Source organism: Kryptolebias marmoratus, linkage group LG24 (genome assembly GCF_001649575.2).
Source record: "Kryptolebias marmoratus isolate JLee-2015 linkage group LG24, ASM164957v2, whole genome shotgun sequence".
Classification (NCBI taxonomy): domain Eukaryota; kingdom Metazoa; phylum Chordata; class Actinopteri; order Cyprinodontiformes; family Rivulidae; genus Kryptolebias; species Kryptolebias marmoratus.
Window position 1 is genome coordinate 3,754,448 of NC_051453.1, and position 20,653 is coordinate 3,775,100.

At 38.2% G+C, this 20,653-nt stretch overlaps 1 protein-coding gene across 4 annotated transcripts in view; it reads left to right on the top strand.

Annotated features, from left to right (window-relative positions):
- lrp8 (low density lipoprotein receptor-related protein 8, apolipoprotein e receptor) overlaps positions 1-20,047 on the top strand; it is a 140,857-nt gene extending 120,810 nt beyond the window's left edge. Inside the window, exons 14-19 of one of the 4 annotated variants that reach the window (XM_017420476.3) lie at positions 2,075-2,216; positions 3,986-4,138; positions 5,845-6,216; positions 10,565-10,633; positions 13,135-13,307; positions 14,952-20,047. In XM_017420476.3, the coding sequence (XP_017275965.1) occupies positions 2,075-2,216; positions 3,986-4,138; positions 5,845-6,216; positions 10,565-10,633; positions 13,135-13,307; positions 14,952-14,990 (948 nt within the window). In that variant the 3' untranslated portion in view covers positions 14,991-20,047. Of the gene's footprint in view, positions 1-2,074; positions 2,217-3,985; positions 4,139-5,844; positions 6,217-10,564; positions 10,634-13,116; positions 14,076-14,951 lie in introns of those variants that run through there. The other 3 variants (XM_017420475.3, XM_017420474.3, XM_017420473.3) reach the window with 3 other exon arrangements.
- The last annotated feature ends 606 nt before the right edge of the window (positions 20,048-20,653 follow it).

A 20,653-nucleotide genomic window follows, 5' to 3' on the forward strand; every position in this document is an offset into this window, starting at 1 on the left:
GTGTCAGCCCCCTGCCTTCACACCAAGCCCTGAGGAAATGTAGATAGTAGAGGCTCACAGAGGGTAACGTTTTCTCTTTTCTACCTCTAGTATTATTTCATTACTTTTTATTTCCTCTTTGTTTGTCTAGAGGGCATAGATGAAAAGAGGAAATGGCTTTGGAAAGAAAAAAGGAGAAGACACTGAAAACTGATATGTTATAAAAGACGGAACACATTTGGTGCTTTATCACAAATAAAAATAAAGACTTTATTGTCTCAACAATCACATGGGGTGTATCAAATGAAAACCTATATTTATTAATAATAAGCATTGCGCAGTGTATCACCACAGGTTTATAAAACAAAGAAAAACATTAACTAGTTTTTGTTATTCTTCCTTTTTTGTAATCTGATGAAAAGATTTATCAAATTAAATGCCTGGAAACATGATGTAACACGGAGTGGAACAGCTTATGAAACATATTTTCATTTAGCTTGAGATGAACTGAAATGTTCTCCCGTCATCAACTCCTTTTCTGTGTTAATTTTTCTATTACTTTGTTTTTTCGCTTCTGAGACAGAATCAATGTGAAATCATCAAAGGCTGTTTTCTCCTTGACCCTTTAAAGACTCCATTTAGATGTACCATCTTTCCACCAAGAGACGCAGTTTTGACTGACGTGATGCAACGCCGTGTGCTCAGGAGAGTTTCCTGTGTGCGCTTGTGTATTGGTTCAACACATGAAAGATTCACCTTGATCTCACAACAAAGAGAACCACTCTCCTCAGGTGTGCACTGCTGTTTGAAGCCATCAAGGTCAGAAAAAGGGACGTGTGAAAAGATCGACAGCAGAGAAGCTGAACAGAAAAAATAAAATAAACAGAGGTTGAGACTGACGGTTTGAGAAAGACAGCTATAGAGAGGGAGAAATGGTAAAAGCAGAGATGGAATGAAAGATTTGAGGCTAGTTTTATCAGCATGGCTGATATTTGTCTTTCACTGTTTCAGCATAACTGTCATAAGAGTAAAGGTTATCTCAATATAAGGGCAGAAGATGGAGGAATACAGATTTTTTGTTGAAAGATGGAAAAGAGGGAGATTGGAGAAAGGTTAAGTCTACCGATAATCCAACTCAAATGGAAAGCAAGGAAAACTGCTGCGACTGAACCACATTTAAACCCACCTCACAAATCTCTGCTTGGACCCCTGCTGCTTGCTGCCTTGTCTATCAAAAAAAAAAATCTGATGACTTATTTTATCCTTACTATTTTATCTCGTTCCACACTTAGCTTTTTTATTTTCTCTTCATTTTTTGAACCTGCTCGTATTCCCACCATGTCTTTGTTTTCTTTATGCCATAATTGATGGTTCCTGCATAGACGGAGCCGACTGCGGTTGCGTGGATACCAAGTGCCTTGACCGCTTGGGCTGTGAATCAGTTTATTTTGTAATATCACTAATGATAATTGCAAGGATGTGTGAGAGTTACTGAAAGAAAAAAGAAAAAGAAAGTGAGGGGAAAAGATGCATGTTCATGGTTCTAATGTAAAGGGTCACATCTCTCTGGGTTATAACGCAAAATAGCAAGAAAATTGTGAAAAAAATGGGCAAAATTTCAGTTTCTCTGCTGCCACATTTTGAATAGCCAATTTGTTTTTGTGCTAATGTATTCTAGGCTGTGCACATTGTAGTTGCCTTGGTCCAATTTGTACCGATCTTGACAGCCACCCTTAAAGTCCTTCATTTTAATGTAATCGGAACAAATATTGTTTTTGTATATCTGTGTTTCTTTTATTATTCAATAAGGAGTAAGATGTACATTATGGCATTTTAGTCAAGTTGCATAATTAACAAACTACCGATAAAGCAGATTATTTTGGCACAAAATCATTACAGTATAAACCCCTTCAAAAGTTGCCAAACTGATTCAGTCACCTAGGATTTGTTAAATATTGTTTATTATAAGTTTAGCAAAAAAAAAAAGGAAGCATTGTCTTTATGAACAAGCATAGGTTTTAGCATTAGATTAAATTATTAAGGCTATGTAAGTCTTTAGGTTTCATTTTACTTACTTTACCTCTTTTTTACACAGGATCGCATATATTGGACAGACTTGGAAGATGAAGCGATCTACAGTGCAAACCGACTGACGGGACATGATGTGGCGAAGGTAGCAGAGGACCTTAATAACCCGCTGGATCTGGTGGTGTTTCATGAACAGAGGCAGCCTAAGGGTAAGACATAAACACACTCAGTAAATCTGAATTGAAATGGTGGGATGAAAAAACACCAAGCTGTCACAGCATTAAATGTGAAGTCAAGGGTGACATATGTTAGGACTGTGTTGGGCAGAACTAGTACTTCATCCATATGGTCAAATAAAAAAGAAATCCTTTCAGCATCACAAATAAAACCTGGAATTATCTGCATTTAGACAAGAGGATTAACTTAGTAAAACTGTCTGAAACAATAAACACGCTCCTGATGAGTGGGATTAGATTTATGGTTGTGTTGAGAATGTTAAATGATGTTTTCATTTTTTACCCCCTGATTGGTTGCTTTTCCCAGGTGTGTGTGTGCTTGCTAGCTAATGCAACTGGTATGTAATTCATCGTGTGTGCCAGCAGTTTGTTTGCGAGTCTGTGTTGTCATGGTTTGTTTTCACTCTTCCCCCATGTTCAAAGCAGCCTGTGTGCCAGTTGGAAGCTAATTGTATTCCCTCATTAATAAATCACAAGTTTCTCTTTCAAAAGATATCACAGAAATAAACGCGTTAGCGCCAAAATGACAACAACAACGGAAGAAAAAAAAAAGCGAGATACATCAAATAAAGTTAGACTGAACGCAGTCCAGCTGTCCTGTCGAAACACTCGTAGTTATCTTACTTTATACAAATTTCATGTCATTGCCCTAATATCTCTGGAGACATTTGGTTTTTCATATATTTGTTCCATTTTAATGAATACAGTATATTTTTAAATGATTTAAAGTAGTGTCTTAAGGTAATATCTCAATGGGTTGTGACTGTTGGACACTAGTTTTTTGTTATGTTGTAATGGTTTTAGATGGCAGAAAATTTGCTCTTTTGTGCCCATTTTGAGTAGTTTTTAGTTTTGCTTTTTAAATCATCTCTAAACTTGTGGGTAAAAGATTAATTTCTCATAAGTGCTTCAGACAACTTCTCTCCAAAAAATACAAACTGACCCTGATGATTCAGAAACAGATTGAGAATGACCTTACTTCACTTTTCAGTCAGAGGATTTGTTGATACGAGTAAAACAGCAGTCAGCTTTAACATTGAGTAAATTCTTCTTTTTCCACCAAAACAACATGGTTAGACTCCCCGTTTAGTTCCAAAAGGAGGTGCAAAGGAATGAAAAATAGGAGCTGGTATAACTGTTTTTTCTTTGATTTCTTTCCTGTAAAATTCTCTTTAATCATCCTCCTCATTTTTAGAGCCTCTCCATCTCTCTTTTATTTGTTTTATCTTGTATTTTTTCCTCTCTTTGTTAGTTTTGCTCCATCAGAATTAGTTGCAGCATATGAAAATTTACTTTTTTTATTTCTTGCACACATTGGAAGCAACGACAGCTGCTGTTTGCGCTGCAGAGCTACTATATGAAGTGTAAATAAAATCCCCACCTAATCAAAACCTGTGTGTACTGAGTGGCACTCCTCCTGATGACTCCTCAGATGTTTCATAACATCAGAAGGCCGAATTGACAGCTACCTGACCTGATTCTTTTGCTGCACGTCATGACAAGCTGAGCAGTATTTTTGCATGAGTGTGCATCCTTGGTTAAGAGACTTCACTTAAATATTTTATTTTAGTAGAGATTAAAAAAAAAAGGGTAAAGACATCTCACCTCTACATAACAGGTAGGCTTGAAAGGAGGTTATAGAATTACTGCAGGTCCTTAAATCTAGGCAGTGAAGTCACACATAGCAGATTTTTTTTTTTTTTTTGACTAAACCCCTTTTTCTTCTTCTTATGTCCTCCAAGCCCCTGACACCTGCAACATGGGCAGTCTACCCAACGGTGGCTGTGAGTATCTCTGTTTGAAGGCCCCTCAGATCACGGACCACTCTCCGAAGTACACCTGTGCCTGTCCTGACGGCATGGAGCTGGGACCAGACATGAGGCGCTGTGCTGTTGGTATGTCGTTCACGCTCTCAACCAATAAATCACAAACTCCAGAGGCACACCTAATGAGAAGAATTGTGTTGGGCTAAAGTCACATGAGGTCTGCACTATTTTAATCACAGTGACAAGATGGAGTGATTGGTCATACAATTCCAACCCTGTCCACATCATTATAAAGTATTTATGTTTTCTATAAATAAAGGCTCATCTCATCTGCAGTGTTTTTACTCTGTAACCTTTCATGAACGGTCAGAAGAAATAAAATCAGTAAACAATTTATTCATTTATTTGGTTACATTAACCATAGTGTGATTTGGCTTCTCATGTTTCTTACTCAAAACCAAATCTGAACAGTTTGTGAGATTCTTTAAAGTTGTACATGAAGCCTTAAAGGGATAGTCTGGTCATTTTTAAAATGATGTTCTGTTCTGTCAAATAGTTATAGTTAAGACGTCACTTACAGAGCTAGTCTAATGGCCAAGCAATTCTTTTAAAATAAAACATTAAAGAAACAACATTTTGTCATATCAGTATATTATTGCTTTTGGAGAATTTGTGTTTTACACAGCAAAGCCTTTATTTTCCCTGCTTTTTATGTTTCTCTCATAACAAAACAGCCTAATAATAAATTAAGCCCTTATCTTAATCCAGAATGCACCATGTTGGCAGCAATCACTGCAAAGTGCATGTAATGCGTGCATTGATTGTGATGGATTCAGTAGGAGACTCTTTCAAAGAATGCAAAGCCGTTTGGTTTTTATTGTTTTTTTTTCTTGGTGCTATCTCGGTAAGTGGGTCAGGAATTCTGCCTACGTCCCCAACACCCCTCAATTATTTCACTGACCTTATTTCACAGCTCACCTCGCGCACCTCCTCGAGTTGTTATCCTTAATAGACCTGCTCTAGTTTCACACCTCATGTTGTAGCAGGTGAGGCAAAATGAGCTGACTCAGAGAAAAGTGAGAAAGAGATGATTGTGATGTATGTGGGCCATCATTCAGAGTCTCAGAGAGAGAGAGCATGAGTGTTGAGTTGGCACACTGCAGCTTTTGGATTTCCTAATGTAATACAAATATTTCTGCTGAACTCTATTATTTCATGACATAAAAGTCTCTATCAGTTCCTTTTTGCTTGTTGCTGTTTTCAGTGTTAGTCGAAGCAGCTTTAAAGAGATGTGTTTTTCGATCATCAGACAAATACTGTTTTTTACTCATTTGGTTGTTTAAGCACCACCATGTCACCAGCATCATGTGTTTTGCTTAAAACTGTTGCAGTAACTGTTGGAGTCAGCCCTGTTCATCTGTTTGCAAAATATCTCACAATGAAGTTTAATGAAACTTTCAGAAAATAAATACTGGGTGTACATCTACAACTGATTAACTTTCAGAGTAAATGCAATTCAAGATGGCCACCACAGCTAATTGACTTGACTTGTGATATTTTGTGCTGGTTTCAAGGTTTGACCAAAATGGCTACAACTCTGTCATTAGTTTAAAACTCTGGCATGGAAGTCGGTGGATGATATCCATTCCTTCAGGGAATACAAACCTGCACAAAAGATTTGGCAATTGCTTTTACACCGGATGTCCTTCCTGACACGACCTGGGCTCGAACCTGCAGCCTCAGGATTACAGGACTGTGGCACTGACCACCGAGCTACCACAGCCCAGAGTAGTGCATCATAAAAATGTTTTTATTTTTCTGTTTCTTGTGTCCAGTTCGACTCAGGACCACGACCAGCACTACAACTTCAACCACAACCACCACAACAGGCACTACAACAACCACCACCCCTGACACCACCACTACCACCACAACTCCCACCACCACAAGTACCACCACCACCACCACCACCTCTGCTGCTGCCACGCCGAGGCCCACGACCAGGCACCTAACGACACCAGCCCCTCCTCAGACCTCCAGAAGCAGCAGAACGACAGAGCATCCTCAAACACACGCCGCCACGAGCACAGAGACGACCAGCCACAGCACCAGCAGTCAGACGTCGACATCCACACACACACCCCTGTTGGACCTGGTGGTCCCCAACAGCATTCAAAAAGAGACCAATGCCAACCTGTCCCACAGAGGTATGTATCACAGTGTGAAAGTTGTCCATAGGTTGTGAGTGAAGTGGAAGAACAGTGGGCATGCAAACCCCCACCACCATTTTTACCTGCCATTAAAGCAGCAGGAAGCTGAAAACCAGTACTTACTTAACATCAGCTTCCTCCCCATCACTTGCTTCTCCTCCCCTACATTTGTCCTTCTAACCATCTGTCCATCCACTGCATGACTTCTTCCTCTTCTCCTTTTCTCACTTGTGTACTCATAAAACACTCACAAAAAGTCCTTCCGTCTTCTTACTCTTGGTCCCTCATGACCAGTTTCCAACAGAGGTGTCAGAGCGTACAAACGATAGTCCGTTCCATTCTCTACAACCACCGTTCATCACTCATCCAGCACTTTCTGACAGCCACTCTTTCTTTCTTTCTTTCTCTATCGCTGACTGCCCTTCCTGCTGTCTCTTTCCTCCTGTCTTTCACTCTCTAAAACTGGCAACATTTGTCATTTTCTCACCATTCATGTTTTACTGGAGGTCAAGAAAAATGAAAAGAATAAAAAGCCACAATTGGTTTGCAAAGATATGCTAAAATATAAACTGTATTTGCAAGCAGAAAATAAACTTTGTTAGAACTTCAAGGTTAAATTGAGAATTCGGTGTGCTGCAGAAAAGTGTTATTTAGGTTTCAGCTGTAGTTGAAAGTCACTTTGCATGGTTTTTTTTTCTTAAGAAATAAGCAAAAGGTTGTGATAATACATACAGTTCAATGGATTGTTGCATTTGCAGTTAAATCCTGGTCTCCAGGGTTAGGGTTAGTGCATTTCAGTTTCCAGTAACCCAACCAGACATGCCCTAAGCACACAATGGTTGCTTCGATTATTACATCTCTGATTTTGCTCTCCCATTTTATCACATATCAGACGTATGTTTTAATATACTTGTCAAGTCTGGTTTTGCCAGAGAATAATATAGTTTTCATAACAGATACATCAAATTTATTGTTAACAACATTCACTGTTTTATACATACTGATATTTATTTTTAATTTTATTTATTGCACTTCAAAAGCTTTTAGTTTGAAAAGTTCACTTTTGGATCGCTGCCAAATTCAACAATGTCAAAAAAAAAATTCTCCCCCTCTCCCTAACTCAAATTTAAACTCATTCAGTCAGCCAAGAAAAAAACATATCTTGGCTGTGACTGAAAATACAATCAGCACTTGTTTAAAAAAACAAAAAACATTAAAATTGAGGTCATGAGGACTTACAGTGCAGGAGCAGCTGCTTTCAGATGTGCACCAAAAACCTGAAACAAAATACAAGGATGTAAACAGCATTTGATAGAGACAAAGTGCTGTATTGTGTGTAAACACTTGATTTCGCACTAATGTGTTTTCATTTTTGACTTTTCACACTAATTTCAAAGACAGGTAGGCAAGAAAAAAGCTAAATGGTAGGAAGTAAGTCTGAGGTGAGTTTGATTTTTTAAAAAGGAAGAATTAAAGGCATGAGGGTAAGAAGTACATTTAAGAATAAAAATAACACACGGTTTTGGAAACATGTCTTTGACCAATTTACTGGCTTTATCTTTCTGCTTGCTAAAGGCAATAAAGAGGCTAAAGAAAATGAAGAGTGGGCAGAACAAAATAGGACATAACTAAATATTTCATCACTGTTGGAAGAAAAACTTGTGCATTTTTATGGGGATATGAACTGACAAAATGAGAACAAGGCAAGAGTAAAACTGATTTTCTGAGAATTAAAAAAGAATGCCTGCTGCATCTCTTGTGGTAGATGAGTATTTTATGTTACTGAGATGCAAAAAGATGTTTCCTTTGAGTCTCTGAAGTTGTCAACTTCCTCTCCAGAAATGCTTCAGATTAGAGGTGAAAGCAGACACACATTAAAATAAAATGGGGGCACGAACAAAACGTGTCTCCAAACCCACAGGCCATGTGTTGTATTTTTCAACTCAGTGCACAATGTCAAGTTTGCCAGCATCAGCTGTTGTGCTTTTGCAGCAGTGGGGCTGGCATTGTGGAGCGAGGAAGAACCAGGAGTTTAAGCGAAGACAGATGAGGTATAAACAACAGCTGGTAACCAAAGTTCAAAAATATCCATGCTCTTAGAGGTTTTTCCATTTCCTTTCTTCTTGATTTGGGTAATTAACTGAGAGGCTCAAGAGCTGAGGTAAACAGTGCCTTAAAAAATATCTCCTAATAATGCTCATCCTATGAAAACTAAAGTCTGCATTGCCTGTTCTTCCCCAAACTGTGATCAACTGCCTGCAGGCATGTACGATAAAGTTTGTCCTTAAAAGTTTTACATAAATGTCCTCTGCATTGCCAATTTTAGTCATTATTTATATTTTCTTTCACAAAAACAAAATTACAGAAGATAAATAATTCAATAAATGGCTATATAATTAAATAAATGAGGAAAAAAAATAATAGATTTAATAAATCCATATAAACAATTCTTGAATCAGAGCACAGTATAGATAAAAAAATATATATATATAGATGGAAGTTTATTGCACCTTTCATATATGCAAACTGTACAGGATATTCTTAATGGCAGCATATTTATTTTTTTTACAAAAACAATCACCAAAGAAATATAACTTTAGATGCAAATGTTAAAAAGGCCGAAAGGAATTGTTTGGTTTTGGTTGCGATACATAAAACAAACAGGTATGTACCTAATATATACTGAGTATATTAATACCAGGTACATATGGCATACATACTGGTACAGACTGGGCCTTAACCCTTTTTTTTTCATTTATATAGTGAGTAATGCATTACTTTTGACCATCTCAAAGCAGATTTATTACAGCAGACAGTTTTCAGGGTATTATTTTATTTACAGTGTAGTGTTTTTTTGATTATTGATAATTGTTTAATGTATGGAAAGGGTCATATATACAAAATACAGCTATACTGAAAGCCAAATATGATTATATGTATATTTAAGAGTAGCTTTTATTGAAGTTTTCTTTTTTAATATCCCTCCAGCGATATTGTTCCTAATGAGAGTGAGATTTTTCACTGCCTCTTTCTGCCTTTGGTCTTGAAAACGTCCTCGTTAATAACAGCTTTTAAATAAGATTCTATTAATCCCCTTTTTAGAGTTTTAGGACCCACTAGACTTCACTCATACTTTAAGAAAAGCCAAATTCACTTCTGCTGACTCAGAACTCGCAGGCTTTGCTGTTCTGTCTGGAGTCACAACAACTCCTGTTCTTGTTTTTTTCTAAATATTGTTCGTGTGTGTGTGTGGGTGGGTGTGTGCACGCATGGGTACTGTTTTTCCCGTTTTATTGCATTCAAGAGAAATGATGTGTTTATCGTCTATCACATGCCATCTGTGCCTCTTTGCTATGCATAGAACTTCACAGTCTCTTTCTAGATAGAGCCAATTGGTATGCAGGGCCAGCGCTGTGATCTCTTCTGTTAATCTTCCTCACTTGACTTTATTCGAGCCATCTGATCACACTTTGGCAAACGGCTAGCCTGCTGCTAATGGAAGGGTTGAGAGGAGGGTTAGTGCCAAAGCCCAGTACTAACCTGTTGGGGTGAAAATTGAAAGGAACTGGAATTTTATTGCGTGTCTGTATTAAACTCACATTGTATTACACCATGAAACCACCTGAAAAGATGAAACAGAAAACAAAAGCCTGGTGATGTGTACAGTATGTGCTTTAGGTCAGTGGTTTCTAAAGTTGGGGTCAGGATCCCCACTGTGGGTCAGGAAACTCCAAGTGGTGGATCCTGAGCATATCTGCAGGAATCAGTACAGCTTTAAGAAAGATGTTCAATAGGATATTTAGCCTTAAGTGTTACAAAAAAGATTTTTTTTAAAAAAGCAGTTGTTATAAACAGAAACAGTTGAGACTTTTTGATAAAAATCTTATTAGCAAAGTTTTATCCTTCAGCTAGTGACAGTAAAGGTTATGAGTTCATGAATCAAAACTTAAAAAGTTTGGGAACTTCTACTTTAGCTCACCTGGAGTTTCTCCATCAGAGTCACGTCTCTGTAAACTCCTAAATCCAAATTTGTTCTGAAACTTTACGTTCCGGTATTGTTTTTTTTGTTCCTTCTTGCATTACGGAGCCCTTCATAGCATTTTTATGTCATCCTGGTCTGACTCATCCACGATTCATTTACCCTGTTTTTAAATAAAAAGTCTGTAAATGTGTTATTTGTCTATTTATTAAGCAAATATGCTTTTTTTCCAACACACTGTCCTTTTGTTTAATCAAACTTTTTCCTTTTTTGGGGGGTTATTTGGGGTGGAAGTGGTGTGGAGCAAAACTTTTTGCTTAGTTTGTGTTTTCTGTTTTTCTGTGTCTCCCTGCTGATTCATCACAGCTGCGAGTGATCATTACCTCATAGGTAACAACATCACGGTCGCTGTTTTGGGAATAGTCATTCCGATTGGTGAGTACTCAATTACCGTCCCACCTTGTTGTCTTTGCTTTCTGCCTGCCTGCTTCTTCCTCCTCGCTCCTTCATCTCAGCTTGTCTCTGAAGTTCTGCATATTGTTTGTGTTTGTGATATTTCTGTGTCTTGCTGTGTGCATGTGATTAAATGCATGCATGAGTGATCGTTGGGTTTTGGAAGTGTCCTCAAGTAATAGATACCTGTGTCTTTCTAACATAGATACAGCAGTGAGGCTTTACTATGAAATATTTTAAAACTGAGAAAATGTACCAAGTTTTCCAGCCTCCCTGCTAGAAGAAGCCATCAGTAAACCGTCATTCAATAAATGACCAGGCCTTTGTAATGGGAACATTATGTCATTATTAATAAGATTTGAGCAAATGGGATTTTTTTTCTTTACACTTTACCAGCTGTTACAACATTAAGTACATGTTCCCACTGTGATCTTATCGTATGCTGCCTCTGAGTCGGTCCAGTTCTCTGACCTATTTTTTGCCGTTTGGACCAATATTTAAATATGTGTTGGTTTGAATCTGCTCATTAAGGAGACACAATTGGGAATAATTGATTAAAATTTTATAATAAGCCACTTTTACTTCATTCAAACCAGCTTAGGAAAGCTATTCTATTAGCGCCAATTATAACAAAAAAATCATATTATATGGAAATATATAATACCTTCATGCCTAAACTAACTGAGAAATCAGCTGAACGTGCAAATGACCTTTTTAGTGGCAGCATACGCTATTAATTAAAGTCTCTTTTATAAAGAATATTGAATAGTTTCATAAGTCATGGGACTCTGAAATGTTATAAAGCCATTTTTTGTCCTCCTTTTATTCTCCACATTTGAGATGTCAGCTCATTAAAACAACCCCCTGAGACTGTTAACCCTTCATCCTTCATTCTGTCCTTCTGCCAGTCATCACTGCCACAAATTCCCCCAATTCTGCATTTTTGGCAGCTTTGAAACCTTAATTATTGTTGGAAGTCCACAAGGACTGGATTTCTGCACCCCAGTTCTCCATTCTCATCCAGTAATGAACCACCCACAGCTCCACAAGCGGCCCAGCAATGATTATCAGTATTTAGGGGAAGTCAGGCTGTTATGTCGCTCTCTAATTGGAGTGAAATATTCTAAATGAGACAAAAGCTGCTGTTTTTAGAGCACTTAGGAAAAAGAACAAAGACAGACAGAGCCATGTTAAGGCATGGATAACCTGGGCTTACACCACAAACATATGATAAGATGGGGCTTCCATAAAGAAAACATCTGTGGATGCAAGCTAACCCAAACTCATCTTATCGCTCAATCCTGACACACTGCTGATGTGGCTGTTGGGTTCTCAACATACTAAGCCACATATACACTTTCCCTCTGTTCACGCACACACACTGGTTCTGCAGGGCAGTTAGGCAATAATGCTGATATGGTAATGAGAGGAGAGAGACAGCGCTTATCGCAAATCCTCCAAACTCCCTTCTCTCCTTCCTCCATTCTCCTAATAACGCCATCCAAAAACACCACAGCCGGGCCGTCTGCAGATAGTGTTTCATTTCTCAGTCAAGGCAAGTGCAAAATTATAAATCATAGCCCAAATGGAGAGCCAGGATAATATGCTGATGGCAGTTAAACAACCTTGGGGGACTTTTAAGGAAAGAGAAAAGCCAAAGCTAAATCAACGCCTTCAGGTTCAAAAAGCTGCTGGATTTTATCCGAACGCTTGTTTAGTTTAGTCTGCATGATTGCATGGATTGATATGTGTGTGTACATATTGGAGACTGGGTTTATTGTGTGTGCATGAAAGTGACTGCAAGTAGTCATTACTGAAACTTCTGCACGTGAATTAAATTTATATGATTTTCATTTTGTGAACTTGAGAAAAAATGTAGGAGAATGAGGAAAGAGTATTCACAACATGAAGGCTCATTGTTTTTTTGTTTGTTTTTGTCATTTTTTGTATTACTTTAATAATGAACAAACCTAGAAAATCTGATAAATTGCTGCAAAAAATCCACCTCTTCTTTTTTAAGCTACAGGTAGATGTATTTTTCTTTTGTTCATAAAATAAACCTAATTACTATTTTTATTGTTTAATTTTTTTTTAAATGAGCAAACCCAAACAATAGTTAAACTATATATATATTTGGTTTAATCAAAGATAGAATGTGACATGTTTTGCGCTTCCATATTTTCTAACCTCTGCAGAACTTTGGTCTTTTAAGGTTTTTAGGAGTTCTATAGAAAAAAAAAATCTACTTTGACTTGACTTTCTTTTTTTTAGGCTTCCACTAATGTCTTAACAATGCTACGTGGTGAATCTTATTAAAGACAAAATGATGAGCCTTCAGTTGATGAAAAGAAACTCTGTAAGCCTTGTTTATGTGTGTGAGTGCTTTAAGTGCCGCTCCGTGTCCCCTGGGCTGTGTTAACGCTCCCGCCGTGTGTTGTTGTTGTGTGTGTGTTAAACACATGCAGTCCCTATCCTTGCCACAGTGGTCATCGGATTACTCTGCACCGGCGGCTACCTGGTTTGGCGCAACTGGCGACGCAAGAACACCAAGAGCATGAACTTCGACAACCCCGTTTACCGCAAAACCACAGAAGACGACGACGACGAAATCCACATCGGGCGCCACAGCGAGTCCATCGGCCACATCTACCCAGCAGTGAGTGGCAGCCACAGCCAGCCGTTCATAGCACTTCCACTGGGGAGCGGCGTCACAGACAGCAACTCTCACTGGTACTCAGGGGCGCCCATGCTCTCCAGTGGCAAATGAGAGAAAAACAGCAGGAAAAAGAGGTGTTTGGAATTTTTTGGGAAATGGGAGGATGCACGAGGTCAGCCTGGTGGAACGAGGAAACAGGCTTGCACATGCACACTTCCCAAAGTTCACATATCACTTTTGCAGTAATCACTGAGAGCACCACTTACAACAGCATTTACACTTTGTTTGATTTTACATCCACCAATCATATTCATACTGTGCATACATTTATCAACACCACATCCCCATGGTCAACACTTTATTTTTCCCATGATGTCAGTTTCTGGTTGTGGTGATTTTCCATGTTTCCTCACAAAACTCACAGTTTAGTCTCTTTTGTTTCAAAGAGGTTGATCAGGAAACTAAATGTTTGCCACAAGGTAACATTCCTGTCAGAGAGAATTTGAAGAAATAATAATGGTGTAGAAAAGAAAGAAAAAAAAATTATCCAAACATTTGAAAACCAAAGCTTAAGAAAACAATTTTTATGAAATAAAAGTTATTTATATTTGGAAATTCTTACAAGGAGAATGCGGATCAGCACTCGGCACACAAGGTCAGACTGTTCTGCTGAACGTTCTCGTCATTGCAGTTTAAGTAATTCTCAAAACATTTTTAGGAAATAAAAATCCAGAAAAAAAGGGACAAATATTGAATTTATTGAATTTATTATTTTTGCCCAGCTTGAGAGCAGTTGCATAAACCATATATATATATATATATATTTGGTTTATGCAACTGCTCTCAAGCTGGGCAAAAATAATAAATTCAATATTTGTCCCTTTTTTTCTGGATTTTTATATATATATATATATATATATAGGTAATGATATTGAAAAAAATATTGAAAAGTCTTGTGCTTTGATCGGTTGGCATGGTAACACAGATTTCTTTGTGGTGCTCTGTAGAGGGGAGTAATAAAGCAAAGAATTCTGGGTATCCCTGGCACAATGACAGGCTAGAAACACATGCACGTGCGCACACACACACACACACACACGGACAAGAAACAGGTGCACGATTAAGATTCAAGGTCGAAAGAACAACAGTCTTCAGTGAAGAGCAGGAGAGAGGGGACTATTTTTCTTGTCTTCCCATTTTTATTATTTATCTCTGTACAAATCTCCTTTATTGTCTTTGATCGTTACACTTGTTCTCTTCCTCTCCTCTTTCAACCTTTCTCACCTTTTGTAGTGGAGGCAGATCAGGCAGCCAGAGAAATCATGTTGATATTATGTGAGCCAGAAATTTGCAGCCGTAAGCAAGTAACCTGCAATCCTTGCCCAGTGTTGGAGCAGCCGAGGGAAGGAGGGGGGAATGCATGAAGGGAATTTGGCGGGAGACAATTAAAAAAGGTCAGGGAGAGAAGGCGAGAAGCAAAAAGAGCTGCTCTTTTTTTTTTCTTCTTTCTTTTTTTGGGGTTTCCTCCTTGACTCCTCTGTCCCGCTCAGTTTGTTGTGATGCTTTATTTATTTTTATTTTTGTCTGTGCTCAGTGTCACTTTTCTCCTACTGTGGTAACCATCTTTTTATCTGCTGTTTGCAGCGCGTGGCACTCAGTCTGGAGGATGATGGCTATCCCTGATGGGGGATGCAGCCTGACATCCCCCCCCCCCCCAGTCCCTTCCTGGCCCCTTCTTCTCTGCACCACTACAATGAGGCCAGTACAACACAGAGGAGAATGAGACGGAGTCCTCATTTTGTCTCCCCTTTTAGGGAGCAGGGATGACCTGAGCATCTTGTAAATTCCAATTGTTCTCCTTCTTTCCCCTCTGGAGTAACAATACTACCATTACTAGCCACTACTACTGTCATTAGTGTTAGTTTAATAGCCTCAGCTGCACTCCTCTCTTCCCTCTGCCTCTCCTTAACAGTAGTGGTGTGTGAAATGCTGCTTGATGATTTCTTCCACACTAACCTCATTTGGAAATCTGAGTGCACATTGTAGATAGAAAGGCTTGATGGCCACTATGTAAGTGGAAAAAAAGGCGGAATCCTTGTGGGTTTTTTCTTATAGTTTAACGGTTTTATTTATTTAAAAGTGTTAAATATGTAAACGGCGTCTGTCAGTGCAAAGTCCTAAAAGTGAGCTTGATCAAATTTGCAGATAACTCTGTACAGTTCAGCAGAAAGCCAGGATGTTATGATCGTATTTTCTTTAGATCCCAAATTGACAACCACAATTTAATTTTGTTTGTTTTTGAAAGGGAGAATGTCTTCCTTTTTAACAGCTCAGCCTTTCAGATGTAGCCAGTGCCACAATTCAAGGCTAAAAATAGCAAAGAGGACAGGAGTGGCACAACGATGGGGGGTTGTGTGCACGTTTGGAGGTGATTTGGGGGTGAAAAAATGATGAAGAAAACTTTTTTGTAGTGGAATTGGCAGATTTGTGTCACTAGAGGGCTGTTGTGCCTTAAGGCAAAAATCATCATGGCAGAAAAGACAATGGATTATGGGTAATCCCCTCTCCTTGTTTTAGCACAAAGTCAATAATGAACTTTCTGGCCTAATTGTGATCGGCACTAGGGTCCACACATTTCGTTTTGTTCTCCTTATTTAGCATGACTCCAGTATATAATCTTTAGGTTGCTGCACAGCAACTTTGAACGTTAAAACGCTGAACTTTAAAAGCTCCATTTCTGTGACCTCACTGGCTTTGCTGCTTGTTTCGTGGCGTGACTACTCCTCCACCTCCACCCCTCTAACAATGCAGCTGGATGAGACGATGCAGAAAAACTACTCGCATCTGAAAGAAATCACTCTGTGCTGTCACTGAGTGTTCGCTGTGGCTTTGAGTGGCCCTGTTTTGTATGAGCAGATCAGTAATACGCCAGGGTTGACTGAGCCCGGCGCTGATTTGATTTCAAAGCTGGATAGAGAGGAAATGTGTGATCCAGTGGAAAGAGCTGTTCTTCCTTTGGCCTGCCTTAGACATGCTTCCAACCCATTGAATCAGACAGACTTTATGCCCACTGAAAATTGTAATAATTGCTCATATTTTGTTCCAGAAGTGGATCACTAAAGGATGTTATCACAGAATGACAAGGTAGCTGTTAGAAACAGTTACAGTAGTTAGCAGCTGTCATATTCTGAACATTTAATGTATTGTACAAGTAGAAAACAAAACAGTTTTTTATGTCCAAGCTAAATATAAAACACTGGTCTTCCACTCTAAAGTTAACAAATCTGAGCATTAGTGGATTTCAGATGTGTTGGCCTCATGAGGTGCTTTTTTTTCTAAACCCAGTAATACTGAAAACATGCAAAAGAAAAGAGGTGTCTGTGTCTTCCTGTGCTGGCTAAACACAGTTTTATATGCAACAATAATCAAAAACTATTACAATTCTGGGACTTATCTGTATCTTTCAGAAAGGTTTGTTGGCTTCTAAAGCTTAGAAAACAACAGAAAGGTGCAGGAGACAGACAAATAGGTAGGACCTGACTGCCAGGATTTATACACCACCTGGGAGCAGTTGTGTTCTTGGAAGATGAATGGTGGGTGATTTATATTGCTGGATTGTGTGTAGTTTGATGGCATTCTGACATTCACTTCCTTAGAAAGATGGTGCACTTTCCTCTCAATTTATGATCTACGCTTGGCAATTTGTAGGTACGTTTGGCATGTAAGCAAGGCCTCTTGTTGTCATTTAACAGATATATATATACACATATACCATGTGTTTTTAAGGCAGTGTGTGAGACCACAATGGGGATGCCTTCTGCTTCCATCTTTTGCTTAAAATAAAGCAAAGTAAAATGTATCACACTGTATAAGTTGTGGTCACTTACAGATAGGATTGTGCCATTTTTCTGTTTCCTGCACAGCCTCTCTCTGTTCTAAAGGAGATGAAAGGTTGGACAACAGATGCCACAGGTCAGAGTTCAGTAAATGTAAGATTAAATAAATCCTCGACTTTGTCGATTGAACCCTGAGCTGAGTCAGCTCTGCACTGCACACGTTTTCCTTCCTGTCCGTGTTCGCCTCAGGTCTAATGGAGTTCCATGCTGAGAGTTTGCAGTTAGGGGGATAAATTGCTTATTTATTTAGGTGCCTGAGCGTGACATTGTGGGAAAGTTATTATTGCTAAAGTGTGCAGACAGATTGGCTGGTCTACTTTGTGGTCACCTCCAGAGGAACTGTCTACGCTGAAGGACACAGTGAAAAGTCCTTCACAACTTCTTCATTTTTGCAGGAAGTGGTGTGGTAGTAAAGGGCACAATGTGAACTTTTGCTCCACCTGATGCACTGATGTCGTTTCGTATATAAGTGCAGGTACTAACTGATACTGTTCACTGTTGGTCGAGCTGATAAACAACAAGCTGCAGTTATTCGGAATAATTTGACAATTCTGCCTTGTGCTGACATTCTGAGAGCGTTTGCTGTGTGTTCATGAACACATGTGGATTTTATTTAGTTACTGTAATGCAGGTATTATGTTGTAAGCATACTTGAAATGTGGGTCTCGGGCTGAGACTTTTTTTTAAATTTCTTTATGGTTTTTCTATTCTACAACAACGTTTGCTGCTTTGAGAAGGATATTCTGCATACAGTAAACAAACTTGAAATGTACAGTGCATTCAGCTTTTTGGAACAGCTAGGCTGGTTTTAAATATGTATATTCAAGTTGGAACATTTTTTTTGTTTGTTTGTTTTTCTTCATGTCAAAGACTCAGTCATTCATATATACGAAGCAGGGCAATAACAACAGCAGAAATATAATTTACTGTGTTTGAAATATTTGTCGTTTCTAGGTGACAGGGTTGCTAAGAATAAAAGTGAGTGTTTTACAGTGTAGAATCAATATTGTACACACCTGCTCAGTAGAACATCTCATATTGCACTGCTCATTGAAATATTTAACTTTTATTTTAACTCCTGCACACATAAGTAATTTATTCCTGATAACTGAAAATAGATTTACTCGTGTTATTATAAAATGGGTCAAATTAAACTCCTTTCACTTGCATGTTTTTACCTCATCATGCTAACTGTCCTGATAACTCAAAATCTTGACGTGTACAGCAGATTTAACAGCTGTCTTGATTTATCCTCCTGCTTTCAAACTCAAAACTCCTTTTTTTGTTGTTTTCTGAACAAGTACCTGACTCACACCACTTTAACCACTTTTTAACATCCATTACTTCGCTACTTCACCTCTTTATGCTCCATTTTAGCAGTAAAAGTTCCTGTCTTTCTTTCCTTTTCATACTACTGAATCGCAGCGTTTTACTGAGGAAAGTTGGCGTTGTTGTCTCTGTGCACTCTCATTCTCCCACCCTCCCATTTTCATCTCGACCATCAATTCTTCAACAAGGGCTCTCAGTCTCTCGGCAGGCAGACGCACACTGGAAGAATTAAACACTGGAGTAAATAATGTGGAGCCACACTAATAACATGAAGCTGGAAATGGAAACTCTTCCCAAATGTGAACCTGCAAACTGGAGAACAATCGCACTGAGCTGGAAGAAGCAGCTGCAGCTTTGGACAGTGGAAGGAAACGTTTAGTGACTCGTCTTGGCTGGCTTTTAGCTCCTGTTGACCCCGTGTGACTTTTCTCAATCGACTGCTTCCTTTTTTAATCATGTTTTAGTTTTTTTGTTTGATTTGAATCCACAAGTGGGTCGTAGTTGTTTCTCTCTCCTTGTTAAATCATTCCCAGTTGATGTTTAAATACTTGAAGGGGAGTGTTTTTTTCTACCAGCCAGTATTAAATGAAGGGTGTGGGAAAGAAATTGTAAAGGTTGTGAAATCTGTTTGCTAAATAACTTATGGACACATTCTCCCTGATAAAATGAAAATACTCCAGCTTTTGTGAAACTTTCCACCTGTGTTTTCTCAACAAGTTGTGTCATCGCCTGCAAGAAAACAAAGTTCTGTTCTGTCCATTCCTCAGCCACACGACAGGCATTATTTTGCGCTGTTTGTTGCACAAACCTTTTCAAGAAGCCTTCTGCACTGTGTAAAGAGGTGACATTCTTAGTATGGGAGGAAATAAAGAGGGAGGGGTGGTGGGGGTCCTGTGTCCAATGGTTTTGAATCATGACATGTAAATAAAACGTTTTCATAAAGCAAAAACCTTTTGATAATGTTTTAAATGTATCTGTAAAAAAAACAACAAAAAAAAGACTTGTACATAAACTTCCGGGGTAAAAAGAAGCGTAGACTATATATGAATTTATTTGTACACAAGAGCACTGGGTTTCTTTAATATTTGATTGTAACTAAAAAATAATAATCTGCCAAAGTGTTTTTACTTTTTCTCCTGTTTGTTCCGAATGTTTTGTTCTATTTTAGCTTTTAACAGCACAGCGGGCTCTAGTATTTAATTCTTTTAAATTTAATTTTATTGTGCTTTTTTTTTTAAAGATGGGGGGTTGTTTTAATTTATTGGTGCCTTGTTTTGTGCTCCTGTATACTTTTAGTCTTTCTGTTTCTGTGTTGTGTGTCTGTGGGGGGGTCGGGGTGGGTTGTAAAAAGACAATTGGAAGCGGCGGGGTTGTTTAAAACTTAGCAACTTCTGTACTCACATGGAATATCTGTACTTTATGCCAAAATGGTCTCACTCACGTTTCTATGAAATCAAGCTGTTGATAAATCACTATATATTGATATATTAAATTTATAAAAACTGTCAGAACTTTTATTGTTGATACTCTCTTGTTTGTACCTCTTTGCATCTAATAAACCCAGACGTGTCTCCTTTTTTTACCAAGAAAAAAAATCAGAGTTTGAAATAATTTTAAAAAGCAGATAACTATAATTTCATATTTATCGTTGCTGCTGTAGTTGCAAATCTTAAAAATATATTTTAAGATGGTAATCAACTCTTTATCAAGTAAACACAAGACATGGTGGATAAAAGATTGTAATTTGTTCGTTTAAGTATTAAGTTTTTGAGGATTTTAGATTGAGATTTGTTAGGCACAATAACATTTTTATGGGACATAATTTCAAACTGGATCCTGAGGGACAAAAATGTACTTTCTATGTCCCCTTATTTTTCACTGTGTACAAAAGAAAAGAAGAAGAAAACATGAGTATATTAGAAGTCATCATAATTTTATCAAATAATTTATTTGGAAGATTTAAGATATGAGCCCTACGTCCTGTTAGGGACTAAAACTACAGAAATGAAAGTCAACTTGCTGAAATAAAGACATAACAGATGCCAGGACACATATTAAATTAAATCTGATCACTAACCTTTTGATGGAATGGGGATAAAAGCATTCAATCAAAGTGCAATT